The 15,259-nt window shown below is 45.5% G+C and overlaps 1 protein-coding gene across 1 annotated transcript in view; it reads left to right on the top strand.

Moving 5' to 3' along the window:
• The window catches only part of mcm7 (minichromosome maintenance complex component 7), a 30,762-nt gene extending 29,662 nt beyond the window's left edge, over window positions 1–1,100 (top strand). The window contains 2 exon segments of the mRNA XM_043683594.1: window positions 76–185; window positions 641–1,100. Coding sequence (XP_043539529.1) covers window positions 76–185; window positions 641–848 — 318 coding nt within the window. The 3' untranslated portion in view covers window positions 849–1,100.
• The last annotated feature ends 14,159 nt before the right edge of the window (window positions 1,101–15,259 follow it).

Raw genomic sequence — 15,259 nt, 5'->3', positions numbered from 1 at the left:
CTCCCTCTGACGGTGTTGTTCCCCCACTCCCCTCGCTCCCTCTGACCATGTCCCTGTGCCCCCCCCCTCCCCCAGGCCCGCCTTCGTCTGGTCGACACGGTGGAGAAGGAAGACGTGAACGAAGCCATGAGGCTGATGGAGATGTCGAAGGATTCTCTGCTCGGAGACAAGGGCCAGGCCACCAGGTGGGCATTTCGGTTCAGGGGTGGGGGGTGCGAGGGGCAAGGAGCGGGTGAGTGAGGCCGGGTGTTTCCGGGGGAGCCGGGGCCACTCTGAATTGCCTGTCGTGTCCCGGGGTGTGCAGGTCCGGGTGTATTGGCAGTTGGGAATTGTTCCCTAGTTTACAGGGAAAGGGAGGGTGGGTGCGGGTCTGGATGGGGCGCTCTCTGGAGGATTTGATGGGCCTGATTGAAGAGAGATATTTACAAAGTAGTCTTGAGTTCTGTGTTCAGCAGCACAAATGGATCTTTATTCTGAGATTGTGAATGGTGCGGCCTGAGGTGAGGGGAGTGCCTTGGAGTGAGGAGCTGCCGAGTAAAAGATGGTTCTCAGGTGTCCCTCAGTAGTGCTGCCTTCCTGCACCGTGGGTGATCACCATGTAGCTGATGAGTCCCGTGCGCACGTGTGTGTATGGTTTCAGGGCGCAGCGGCCTGCGGATGTGATCTACGCCACCGTCCGGGAGATGCTGGGTGACTCGACAGCGCGGGTGGTCAAATACTCGGAGGCGGAGCAGCGGTGCGTTTCCAAGGGATTCACCCCGGCCCAGGTGGAAGCTGCCCTGGAGGAGTACGAGGAGCTGAACGTCTGGCAGGTGAACCAGGCCCGGACCAGGATCACCTTCGTGTGAGGAGGAGCCTCACCCCCCGGTCCCCAAACACCATGCCTCTCTCCCTTTCCAGCCTGTCCAGTCAGCACTGTGTCCCCCCCCAATCCATCTGTTTCTGGACCAGGTCAGTGCCCATTTTCACGCCCCTATGCCCTCGCTGGAGAGGGCTCGGTTTGTGACCCTCCCGCTCCTGTTTTTAATGTTGTGCGCCAATCTTCTGTACTCGTGTTCTGTACAGGAGGGAACTGTTCAATAAAGTCTGTTTGTACCCTTGCCCTTCCTCTATGAGCTTCATTGCTTGGGCCCTGAACTGGGTGGTTAACAGTGAGGCAGCAGCTGCTGCTGTCAAACACAGACAGAGAGAGACAGACACACACACTGAGTCAGAGAGAGACACAGAACGACAGAGTCAAAGAGACAGACATGCACACAGACACAGAGTCAGACAGAGAGAGTCAGAGACACAGGCAGACACATTAAGACACAGTCAGAGAGACAGACAGAAATGCACAGTCAGAGACAGACAGACACGGTCAGAAAGAGACACACACACAAAGTCAGCGACACGCACATAACGTGGTAAGAGAGAGACAGAGAGAAAACGGGAAAAGTGAGGCAGTGACAAATCTGGACCCAAGAGTTTTGCACAAATGAATGGACCCAAAATGAACAAATGAAGTTAGTGAGCTTGAGTTTTGCCCAAATGAGTAATTCCATTAGATAACTGAACAGACTATTTACAATGTAACTTCAGAAGGATTAGATTAGATTAGATTACTTACAGTGTGGAAACAGGCCCTTCGGCCCAACAAGTCCACACTGACCCGCCGAAGCGCAACCCACCCATACCCCTACATTTACCCCTTTAACCTAACACTACGGGCAATTTAGCGTGGCCAATTCACCTGACCCGCACATCTTTGTGACTGTGGGAGGAAACCGGAGCACCCGGAGGAAACCCACGCAGACACGGGGAGAATGTGCAAACTCCACACAGTCAGTCGCCTGAGTCGGGAATTGAACCCGGGTCTCTGACGCTGTGAGGCAGCAGTGCTAACCACTGTGCCACCGTGCCGCCCATTTTTTAATACTGCAATCACCCCCTCCCTGACTGATCCCTACACAACACTGCAAAGTGAATTATACAAGTGAATAGGGGATACAGTCCTGAGTTGGGCAGACAGGTGAGTAGGAACATATAATACCGTTCAGGCCAGGGAGAGGACAACTGACCATCTGATACTGACCTACAGCAGCTTGACACTCTGTACCTGTCACTATCAAATCCTGAGGGTTACCCCTGAATATAGTTGGAAAATTGCTGTTGTAACCCCCTTGTTCAAGAAAGGATCAAGCCGAAAGATGGAAAATTATAGGCCGATTAACCTAATCTCGGTTGTTGGTAAAAATCTAGAATCCATCGTTAAGGATGAGATTTCTAAATTCTTGCAAGTGCAGGGTTGGATTAGAACAAGTCAGCATGGATTTAGTAATCATAATTTGGAGATGCTGGTGTTGGACTGGGGTGTACAAACTTAAAAATCACACAACACCAGGTGATAGTCCAACAGGTTTAATTGGAAGCACGAGCTTTCAGAGCGTCGCTCCTTCAGGTGATAGTGATCAATCAGGTGATGAAGGGGCAGCGCTCCGAAAGCTAGTGCTTCCAATTAAACCTGTTGGACTATAACTTGGTGTTGTGTGATTTTTAGCTTTGGGTTTAGTAAGGGGAGGTTGTGCCTGACAAACCTGTTAGAATTCTTTGCAGAGGTGACAAGTAGGTTAGGCCAGGGAAACCCAGTAGATAAAAACAATGACTGCAGATGCTGGAAACCAGATTCCGGATTAGTGGTGCTGGAAAAGCACAGCAGTTCAGGCAGCATCTGAGGAGCAGTAAAATCGACATTTCGGGCAAACGAACCCAGTGTATGTTGTCTATATAGACTTGCAAAAGGCCTTTGATAAGGTGCTTCACGGGAGGCTCCTGAGTAAGGTGAGGGCCCATGGTGTTCAAGGTGAGCTATGTGAATGGATTGGGGGTTGGCTGTCTGACAGAAGGATAAAAGGTTCTGTTTTAGAATGGCAGCTGGTGACAAGTGGCGTCCTGCAGGGTTCAGTGTTGGGGCCGTAGCTGTTCACTTTGTACATAAATGATGTGGATGAAAGGACTGGGGGCATTCAGGTGAAGTTCGCTGATGATACAAAGGCGGACAGGCAGGTAGTTCTGAGGAGGTGGGGAGGCTGCAGAAAGATTTAGACCATTCCTGAAGAAGGGCTTATGCCCGAAATGTCGATTCTCCTGTTCCCTGGATGCTGCCTGACCTGCTGCGCTTTTCCAGCAACACATTTTCAGCTCTGATCTCCAGCATCTGCAGACCTCACTTTCTCCTGCAGAAAGATTTAGACAGTTTAGGAGAGTGGTCCAGGAAATGGCTGATGAAATTTAACGTTTTGGGCCCCACACCTCAGGAAGGGCATCCTGGCACTGGAGTCCACAAAAGTTGAAACTGTGTCTCGTACATTCAGGTCTGTGTCACTTATATTCAGCAGGAAAGCCACAGATCCTGGAAGAGAGCCCTGACTCTCCCCATTATATACACACATAGGGGCAGGCAGCAGATGGGTTAGGAGCAGGAGTAGACCATCTGTCTCCTTCATGGGATCACAGTGCATCTGACAGGAACCTTAACACCACGTTCCTGTCCAATCTCCAATTAACCCGACACCCACCCCCTTGTTTATCAAGCACTGATCCAACTCTACTTAAAAATATTTCAAAACTCTGCTTCCAAAATGTTCGATGCTTTCAAGGTGTTAGATAGAATGCTTAGGGATCAAAGGCTATGGGGGAGAAAGCAAAAACAGCGGACTGAGTTGGATGATCAGTCATGATTCTATGGGATAGCAGAGAGGATTGAAGGGCCGAATAGCCTACTCCTGTCGCTATATTCCAGGTTTCTATGTTTTGACAACTGTATGAAGAAGCCAGTTTCAAAGGTGAACAATCTCATTATAAGTTAAAGAGTCAACGAGTCAGTTTTAAACACTGACCTCCCATGTTCTGAATTCTCCCCCAGGAGGAAATACTACCCTCTCCACATCCATCCTGAATCCTCCTGAACTTTGTGTTTCAATCATGTTGCCTCGGATTGTTCTGAACCTCAGTGGACACTGACCCAGATTGTCCAACATTTTCTCTGATGACATCAGGGTCAGAAGGTTTCGAGGGGATGTGAGCAAAACATTAGGGTAGTGGGAATCTCAAAATCGCTGCCTGTGAGACACAGAGAGGCAGAAACCCCCACCAGTATTGAGGGGTGCACTTGTGATGCCAAACCGTACAAAGTTATGGGCCAGGTATTGGGAATGGGATGAGAAAAGGAATTAGAATGGTGGTTGTTTTTCACTGGGTGTGTGGGTCCACCAGGGATGTGATGGGCTGAAGGGCCTCTTTCTGAGCTGCAGATCTATATGACTCTATTCCGGTCTCCTGTATAACTGAAATGTAACCTCCCTACTTTTGTATTCAGTTCCCTAAACAGTAATATTCCAAGATTTTCCCTGATTATTTGTTGTACTTGCAATATTACCCTTCTATAATTTATGCACTCGGACACCCAGATCCCTCTGCACCTCAGAGCTCTGCTCCATCTCACCACAGAAGCACTACGGTGCATTGTTCATGCTTCCGTCAAAGGGGACAAGTTCACATTTCTTCCCTTTTGCTTGTTTACATTTATAGCCTCAAATCCTTGTCACCCGACCTTGCTGCCTGTCGTTATATTGTCAGCAAATCTAGTCACTAAACCTTCCGTCTTTCCATCTGAGTCATTTCTATAAATGAGGAAGTTGTCCTCCCAGCAACACACCACTTGTTACATCTTTCCAACCAGAGGAGGACCCATTGATGCATTCACTCTGTTTCTGTTGGCCAGCCAAACGTCTATCCTTGCTAATACGTTACATTTGCACCGTGAGTATTTAATTCCTTTAATAAACCTCGATTGTGGCAGATTATTAAAACATATTCTTGAGATTGCAGGACAGTACAATGAACAATTTCCCGATATCCACAGCACACATCCGTTCTTAAAAGAAATTCAATCATTCCCCAAACCATGCTCTCTCAGCCTGACTACTTGGAATGTGTCACAATACTTTGCTGTGGGATCTTTCGTGGTAGTTTTCACCAGTTTGTGGATGACAGATGATCATCTAAATCTCCTCTAGCTTTCTGCTTTCCATCTCCCTTCTTGAATAAAGGGTAGCACAGTGGCTCAGTGGTCAGCACTGCTGCCTCACGGTGCCAGGGACTCGGGTTTAATTCCATCCCCCGGTTACTGACTGTAGAATTTGCACATTCTCCGTGTCTGTTTCCTTCCACAGTCCAATGATGTGCAGGTTAGGGTGGATTGGCTGTGCTCAATTGCCCCATAGTGTCTCAGTGGATTAGCCACAGAAAATGGAAGGTTACTAGGTTAGGGTAGGGGGGTGGGTATAGATGGGATTCTCTTCAGAGGGTCGGTGTGGACTCAGGCTGAATGGCCTGCTTCCACACTGTAGGGATTCAATGGAAACATTGGAATTATTATATTCCAATCTAATGGAACTGGGTCCGAATCAATGGAATGTTGGTAAATGAGAGCCAATGTGCCAACTACCTCACTTCTATTTGACCCGGAGAATGGTGTCCATCATGACCATGGGGCTTTTCAGTCCACAGTTCCAAACATTTGGTGATTGGAAATATCTTTATTTCCTCCCTCCCTGCCATTTCCTGATTTGCGACTATTTCTGAGATCTAATTTTTCTCCCTACAACGAAGACCAGCATTTACATACGATGTTCTCCTCGCTACTGTTAATTCTGAAGAAGAGTCAATGGACTCAAAATGTTAACTCTGCTTTCCCTCCACAGATGCTGCCAGACCTGCTGAGTTCTTCCACCAATTGCTGCTTTTGTTGAAGGCAAAATGATTGTCCAATTCCCTTCCCACCTCCTTTCCCCAGCCTCACTTTCAGATGGATCAGCATTCACTTTGTTAACTCCTTTCCTTTTTAACCATCTATAGAAACACTTCTGACGCTTCTAGAAATTTATCCCTTCCTATTAATCTACCAATATTTCTTTGCTGTGTTTGTTTGTATCCTTTCCAATCTCTCAAACTGCCAGCAAACTCCGGACAATTCCATGCTCTCGCTTTCAGGTAGATACATTTTGAACATTTTTTACTTTAGCTCAGATTGTGACTCCTTCCCTTGGAACTGGTCGGAAATAAATAACTGCTTGCCTCTGCACTGTGTTTCAACCAGTTCCATACCCATGTTGCTAATGTTTCCTTTGTCCCACAAACACTAATATTGCTGAAAACCCTCTGCAGTGGACTCTATTGGCTGTATTTTGGAAGCAGATGTTCACCACCTTTAGCTGCATATCCCTCAACACTCTGTGTTACCTTGACAAAGAATCCAGCAAGTTAAGCTGAATTTGCCCATAATAAATCTGTGGTGGCTTTCCTGAACTAACATGCCCTTAACCAATAAGACTTACAATCATGTCTGATTTCTGGAAGCATTTCCATGCCACTTTTTCAGCTCTATCTTGGTCTCTCCCTCTTTTGGGATGGAGGGAGATCTGCACTTCTTGGCTCTGTCACTTCCTGTTTTGGGATTGGTGCGATTTTGCCTCCAACAGATTTGATGCAGCAATCCTTCCATTATCACCTGTAACATTACGTGCTGGGTGTGGACTATAGAGGATTGAAGAATCTAACAAGTGCTTATTAGAGCTCACAATGGTACACACAGATATTAGATTGCAACAGAAAGTATTCAGCAGCAATGCTTCCCTAAGAGAGTGGTCAGCCTGTGGAACACCCTGACATAGAATGTGACTGAGGCCAAAGCACAGGATGTTTGCAAGAAGGCAATATAGCTGTTGAGTAAGGGGATTAAATGTTATGGGACAAAATAAAAGAACAGGGTATGGACTTGAATGATCAGCTATGATCATATTGAATGGCAGAATAAGTTAGAAAGGTCGAATGGCCTATGTCTGTACCTATTTTGAAAGCTACTGTGTATCTCATACTTGACATGCTTCCAGGTGGGATAAAGTTTAGATTAGATTAGATTCTCTACAATGTGGAAACTGGCCCTTCGGCCCAACAAGTCCATACGGACCCTCCGAAGAGAAACCCGTTCCCCTACCCTATATTTACCCCTGACTAACGCAGCTAACATTGTGGGAAATTTAGCATGGCCAATTCACCTGAACTGCACATCTTTGGACTGTGGGAGGAAGCCGGAGCACCCGGAGGAAACCCACTCAGCCACGGGGAGAATGTGCAAACTCCACACAGACAGGTGGGAATCAAACCCAGGCCCCTGGTGCTGTGGGGCCGTGATATTTTTAGTCTTAGGACACATGCCAGGATACAGCGATAATGTCATTAGCGTCTCTCTTAAAGGTAAATTGACATAGCTGCATATAACACAACAGGGATTGTAGCTTAACTGAACCCAAAATACTTGTTATTTTAAAAGACAATTTATTCCCTTATAGTGTGCTTTGCAAATCTTTGGCTCGAATTTAGTCATAGAGTCATACAGCAGGTAAAAGGCCTTTGGCCCATCTTGGCTATGCAAACCAACAATCACCAAACTATACCAATCTCTTGTAACTGCACATGGTCAACCATGACCTGGCATGTTAAGAGCTCATCCAGGTGATTCCTCAATGTAGTGTACCTGCCTCCACCAACCTCTTAGGCAGCACGTTCCATATCTATATCCATCTGGGTAAAAAATAAATTTGTCAGATCCCCTCTAAACCAGTTACTCCCCACCTTAAACTTCTGTCCTTTGGTCTTAGACAGATCTATCCTTGGGAAAAAGATTCTCACGATCTACCCAGGCCTATGTCATACAGTCATAGAAATGTGCAGCATGGAAACAGACCCTTCGGCCCAACCCGTCCATGCCGACCAGATATCCCAACCCAATCTAGTCCCACCTGCCAGCACCCTTCCTATTCATATACCCATCCAAATGCCTTATAAATGTTGCAATTGTACCAGCCTCCACCACATCCTCTGGCAGCTCATTCCATATACATTCCACCCTCAGTGTGAAAAAGTTGCCCCTTAGGTCTCTTTTATATCTTTCCCCTCTTATCCTAAACCTATGCCCTCTAGTTCTGGACTCCCCCACCCCAGGGAAAAGACTTTGCCTATTTATCCTATCCATGCCCCTCATGATTTTGTAAACCACTATAAGGTCACCCCTCAGCCTCTGACGCTCCAGGGAAAACAGCCCCAGCCTGTTCAGCCTGTTCAGCCTCTCCCTGTAGCTCAAATCCTCCAACCCTGGCAACATCCTTGAAAATCTTTCCTATAATTTTGTTTACCTCAATCAGATCTCCCATCAGCCTCCTTTGCTCCAGGGAAAACAAACCCAGCCTATCCAGTCTCTCCTTATAACTGAGACTTCCAATCCCAGGCAACATCCTGGTGAGCTTCCTCTGCACCTTCTCCAGTGCGATCACATCCTTCCCATAGTGTGGCGAGCGGAACTGCACACTGTATTACATCTGTGGCCTAACCAACGTTTTCCCAACTTGTAACAACAATTCTTTGTTCCTATATTCTACTGCCCAGCTAATGAAGGCCAGCATCTTGTACGCCTTCTTCACCACCCTGTCTACCTGTACTAACACCTTTAGGGGGCTATGGATTTGCCCATTGGTGCTCCTTTTTCTCCTCAGTATTCCCAAGGAGCCTATTCATTGTCTATATCCTTCCCATATCAGACCTCCAAAAAATGAATCACCTCACCGTTACCAGGATTAAGTTCTATCTGCCTTTGCTCTGCCCAGTTTACTATCAGACTGTAGCCCGAGATCATCGTCCTCACTATCAACAAATTTGCCAATTTTTTGTGCCATCTGCAAATTGACTAACTAGACCAACTGCATTCACTTCCAGTTCATGAATGTGCATAACAAAACAGCAAGGGTCCTACCATCGATCCCTGTGGTACATCACTGGTCACAGGCTTCCAAAAAAACAAACCTCCACCAACACCCTTTGTCTCCTATTTACAAGCTAAGTTTGGATCCATTTTGCCAGATTGCCTTGGATCCCATGGGCTCTTACCTGTTGGGTCAGCTTTCTACTTGGGTCCCTGTTAAAGGCATGACTGAAAACCATGTCAAAAACATCAGCTACACTCACCTCAACAATACCTTTCAAAGACCTCAAATAAATTAGTCAGACAGGATCTCACTCCAATAAATCCGTGATCAATTGATGCCTTTCCAAACACTGCTTATTCCTGTCCCTCAATTTACTCCAATAATTTCCCCACCGCCGATGTCAGAGTGACTGGCCTGTAATTACCTGGCCCAACTCTGCTACCCTTCTTGAACGTAGGAACCACATTCGCTATCCTTAGAACAAATCCATTTTCACCCATTGCAGTTGGCCCTTATCTACTTAATCTCTCCATTTCGTTTGTAATCTAAACTTCACAAGAGTATTTGCGCCGTGCCATCTATGTCCAAAGTTTGCTAATCATGGCTGTTACCAAGGGGACACCATTGGACCATGTGATGAGGCACAACTGAATCCGATCACTGCATTGATAGAAACCACACTTGGTTCAGGATATTCATGAAGTGATTAGCAACGTGCAAAGGAGATACTCACTCAGCGAGGAACGCCATCAGGCTGTTTACCATCTACTCCGGGAAACAGCGGGTTTGTGAAGATTTTGAGACAATGACCTTTTGCATTGCTTTAAACTAAACCAGGGCAGAGTTTCAGCTCTTCAGGCTGAAGGGTAACAAGCACCAAGCCCAGTGATAGTCATGGAGTAAGTCGAAAGGTTACTTGTCTCATTCACTGGGTTTCCCTACCCTCACCCAATGACAGCACTAACCACAGGACAGTAGGAACAGACAGAGGCCATTCAGCCTCACCATTCTAGATCATGACTGATCATCTCTTAAATGTCACTTTCCTGCAGTCTCCCTCAGTCTCATTAGTTTCCAGAACCTGTTGCCTTTCTGTCTTGAAACTGCTCAATGAGATTCCACAGCCCTCTGGGGATAGAGAATTCCAAAGGTGGAACAAATCCGGTGGGTTGGTATGAACAAGGCTGATTGTTTCCCTCTTGTGAGAAGGTTATTGTGGAGCTGGATCTCCGACATACTCCTGAAACCACATCAGCTTCTCCAAAACGCCTTGGTGTAAGGGGGGGGAGAAGCTTGCTGAGGCATTGTGTTCAAGTTCCAATTCCATATGAACGGCAATCTCAGCATTCTTACCACCATTATCCCAGGAGAGGTGGGCATGTCAAGGTCATTGCACTCACATCCCAGACTAATGCTCTGAATCTGACCAAGCCTGGAACTTCGGTGAGAATCCATGGGAAATGGTGAAGTTTAAATTCAAAGACTATCTGAAAATCTTGAACTTAAAACTAATCCAGTTGCAACCTCTTAATATAAATGTTGCTCAATGAGACAAGAATTTGAAACATTTCATGAGGATTCAAGAAATAAATGTGGCACAGTGGACACCAATTTATTCAGCTGATTGGTTAGGTTAGGACATCATCGCCAAGCACAGTCAACTGTCCATTTGCAGAATTCATGTGTCAGAAACCTACAGCTCCAGCCTAATTGCCCATCCCTAACTGCCTGCTCAGAAGGTCATGGAGAGTTGACCTCGTGAGCCACTGCAGTCTATATACTGTAAGTACACCCAGAACGCTGTAAGTGAGGGGAATCCAGGATTACGACCCATTGGCACTCATGGAATGGCAACGTTTCCAAGTCAAGAGTGGAAATGGCTTTGAGGGGAACTTCTGGGGGTTGGTGTTCCCATGTATCTGCTGCCCTTGTACTTCGAGATGGTTGAGGCTGTGGGGTTAGAAGGCGCCGTCTAAGGACCCTCAGTGAGTTTCTGCAGTGCATGGTACATACTGCTGCTGTTAGTAAGTCTTGGAGAGAGTGGATGTTTGTGGGTGTGGCTGCTTTGTCCTGGATAGTGTCGAGCTTCCTGAGTGTTGTTCGAGCTGTATTCATCCAGGTAAGTATTCCATCACATTCCTGACTTGTGCCTTGTAGGTGATGGACAGGTTTTGAGAGACAGGAAGTGAGTTACTAATCACAGACGGGAACTTGCAGTGATTGGTTTTCCCATGTCAGCAGCTGCCCTTAAATGGCAGTGTTTGTGGGTTTTGAAGGCACTGACTGAGGAGCCTTTGGAATTTGTGTAGTGCATGCAGTAGATGACAGGTTGCTGATACTGAGTGGAGGGAGTGGATTTGTGGATGTGGTGCTGCTTTGTCCTGGATGGTGTCAAGCTCCTTGAGTGTCGTTGGAGCTGCACCCATTCGGAATATGTTCTTGCACTGGACTCTGCTTGATCACGGTATTCCCATGGGAATGCAGCAGGGATTGGCAGTCTCCAGTACTCCTGTTCTATTTGATGAACAAAGTACAATGTATGTACAAATTCCTCTTGCGTACATAAACCAAAGGACAGTACATTAACATTTACAGTATCCAGCACAGAGAAACTCGTCACACTGTGAGCCTGACAACTTTAATTTGGTTTCCAGACTAATTCTTGCGCAGTCGAAAAGTGTGGTGCTGGAAAAGCACAGCCGGTCAGGCAGAAATAATCATTGATCCTGTTTGGATGGAGGGTCCAAAGGCAGAAGATGAGGCCTTCATCCTCCAGGCGTCGGGTGACTAGGGCTAGGTGTAGGAGGCCAACGACTTACATGTCTTTGGCAGAGTAGGAAGGGGAGTTGAAGTGTTCAGCCACAGGGTGGTGGGGCTGATTGGTATGTGTGTCCCAGAGATGTTCTCTGAAATGTTCCGCAAGTTGGTGTCCTGTCTCCCCAACGGAGAGAAGATCACATCGGGAGCAACAGACACTGTAGGTCACAGTACAAGGTCGCTATAGAAAAGCGAGCTACAGAGAATCACACTGTACAAGGTCATTGTAGTAAGTCAAGCTACAGAAAACCGCTGCAGAAAATCACACTGTACAAGGTCACTTTAGAAAATCGCTACACCTATTCAGTAGAAATTATCCAAACAGCATCTACAATTCATCAATTGTGTTGCAGCCAACTTGTGCTGACGAAATCTGTATCATACCAGAATGACCTGTACCTATTTTAAGTAAATAAATTTTCTGTTACCATCAGCTCATTCTGCTGAACCAAGAGGAAGAGCCAATGAGGGTGAAAACAGAATAAAGAAGCACTCCTCCCGCAAGCTCACTCCCTCATTGAACTCCTCACTCACCAAACTCTTATCTCCTCACTCTGATCAAATCAGAGTGAAGAGTGTAAGCACAGGAATTACAAGAGCATTTTCTAGTCACAAATACTCCACTTTCCCATTTGTTTAGCTGTCAGTGGGCATTGTGCAGAACACCACCAGCAGCTTAAATGTTTTTTTCATTCCTCACACAGATTCCTCACTTCATTCCAAATAATTAGATTACTTACAGTGTGGAAACAGGCCCTTTGGCCCAACAAGTCCACACTGACCCGCCGAAGCACAACCCACCCATCCCCCTACATTTACCTCTTACCTAACACTATGGGCAATTTAGCATGGCCAATTCACCTGACCTGCACATCTTTGGACTGTGGGAGGAAACCGGAGGAAACCCACGCAGACACGGGGAGAACGTGCAAACTCCACACAGTCAGTCGCCTGAGGCGGGAATTGAACCCGGGTCTCTGGCGCTGTGAGGCAGCAGTGCTAACCACTGTGCCACTGTGCCGCCAATGCCACCGTGCCGCCAAATAGTTTAATGATAGGAGGGATTTGTTGCGCAAAGAAAGAAAGTGAACTTCAAGTAAGGAGGAAATATGCAAACAGGAAGTGATGATTTAAAGCACAAAAAGAATTATTTTCAGGAGACGTTGGAAAGAAGGAAGAGATTTAGGCAGGAAGTTCAGGATGGTAAGAAAAGTTGAGTGGGCAGTGATGATTGAACTTGGTTTGGAGAAGCTAAGGCTGTCCACACGTGTCTGTGAGATCAGTGGAGTGGAACAGCCAAGGAAGGTTTGAAAGTGAGAACAAGGAACTGAAAGCAGTTACTTGGGCCAGAGCGGTATGCAGAAGAGGATTTATGACTGTTCGAGAACCTTGTTATGTCCTGGTTTTTCTACCTTCATTTTGTAGGTGAGCAGTTCAGGAGCTGGCAAAGAGCTATCTATTTCTGACATTGAATCTTCAGAAACATGGATACAAAATGCAACCTTTATTGCCACAGACAGATGTCTTAGATAGTACAGTGAATTTTTACAAATATTGAAAATATAAAATAAGGAACATATTTTTATACGTAATCTGAAATTAAACAAATTTAAACTTAAATGTTGAAAACTCTTGTATCATATTATGATGTGTTGCATTGCAGAGAAGGGGAAATGCCACAAATGTGAGGAAGTACCTGTCTGCTGAAGACATTTTCAATGATGGTTTTGCTGAAACGTTTAAATCGAAGGAGCGAAAATGTGTTATTTAATGGTTGGTAGTCTCCAGGGAATGCTAAGCTCACACAGTTGTGAATGTAAGTTAATTAGACAGTAATTTAGTTAATTGCCCAAACAAATCAACCTTTTATTCAAAATTATTGTGACCAGCCACATGACGGAATTTTACATTGCCAGGTTGGATTATTCCCCTCCCGAGCAAATCCGAAGCAATTACATCTTCAACTGTTCTATTTTTAACAAGGCATACATCTGTCCAACGTTCAGCGTGGGAAAAAGTCCATCACAGAAAAATTGCACCAATAAGTCCTCTTTTCAGAATTGGGTGTTCTCTCTTCCCGCTCACGACATACATGGTACATATTTTCTTTTCCCTTCTGCAATTATTTCCTTTTTAAATGGTTATACATTGCTTTTATGCTGAGGGTTTTCTGAAACCCAAGTAAGGGTTTCTTCTCTTCAAACAACTTTGAAAAACAAAGTTATGATCTTAATCACCAAATACTTTCAAAATTTCTTTCAGTGATGAGGGCAACATTTTTTGCTGATTCCTAATTTCATTCCAAATAGCTTAATGATAGGAATGATTTGTTTTAATTCTCCCATGTTTAATCCTTAATTTAGATCTGGATCATCTGAGTGATCCTGAGCAAGTATTGCTAGAGATCTTCCAGAACTCCCTTCAATTGATAATAAGGGAAGAATAGATGATGATGACTCAAGCATTGGCATCCCGGTCTAGAACCCAATGAATAGAGTCATATCAGGAAGGCGTACTAACAGGAATTGTTGTTGCTGGACATCTTGTGCACGTGTCCAATGAGCAGCGCTTCAACCTGTTCAGCAATCTGGCAACCAACATCTTTGTTACAGCAGCATCACCTGCTGTAAAAAGACTAGTTGCAGGCCTTTGGAATCATGTCACCACAGCTGGACTGAAGCGAAGGAACTGACACTCCTAGGACAAGCCAAACAAAGACACACACGAGAATTCCTAGAAGCATGGCATCCCAACTGGAACTCGTAACAACAAACACATCGAGTTTGACCCCATCTACCACCCCCTGAGAAAAGGAACAGGAAGTGACTTCATCACAGGAAATAACATCACCACAGGAAATGACATCACCAACCCAAAGAAACCCAAACATATAAATTGAAAACAGAAATTTTCAGCATTGCTTCGCCTGCGGCCCACTGAAGATGTTACCTAGTAGGGTAATGAAACGTCTGGAAATGAACCTTCCAGCTCAGCAAGCAAACCTACATCCAAAACCTCAACCTGAGCTACAAATGTTCCCAAAACTCACTAAGACACTGAAGAGGCTGTAACTTTGAATTGCTGGATGAGTCTGAGTTGGAACAAGTTGAGAGCGAATTAGGACTGGATCAGGGCCAAACAGCAAACCAACAAACCAAAGATGGCCAGTCAGACTTTCTGGCAAACCTACTGGGAGGTCATTAAGCCAGCTTTCAGCGCTGGAGAATAAACATGCAGACCGCACGTGAACAGCAAAATAAGCAGAAGCTTACCTACTACTGTTGTTCCCAAAACAAGAGCCAATCCTCATGAATAAAATCTGGTGAATATTGGACAAGGTGCAGTGACAATGAGTAAAGTGAAATCAAGCTGTACAGTTATCATTTAAAAATCTACTTATTGAAGGAACTGGCTTGATTTGTATTATTTGGTATAAAGGGATGCCTATTTTGTGGGTGTTGTCTGACTATCAGCTTTATGCCAGCGTGGAAACTAATCCTGTCCTGTTAATCTGAGTTGTTAACGAACAGTTTTAAAAATATTTTAATTGGCATGTATTTCCAAATCTGTAAGTCAGAATCCAAACATTTTTATTTAAAATTTGTCAGTTTCTGTGCACAGGACAATCAGTCATCAGCTTC

This window comes from Chiloscyllium plagiosum, chromosome 48, assembly GCF_004010195.1.
Source record: "Chiloscyllium plagiosum isolate BGI_BamShark_2017 chromosome 48, ASM401019v2, whole genome shotgun sequence".
Taxonomy (NCBI): domain Eukaryota; kingdom Metazoa; phylum Chordata; class Chondrichthyes; order Orectolobiformes; family Hemiscylliidae; genus Chiloscyllium; species Chiloscyllium plagiosum.
Note: the sequence above shows the minus strand (reverse complement) of the source record. Positions and strands in the feature narration are given on the sequence as shown.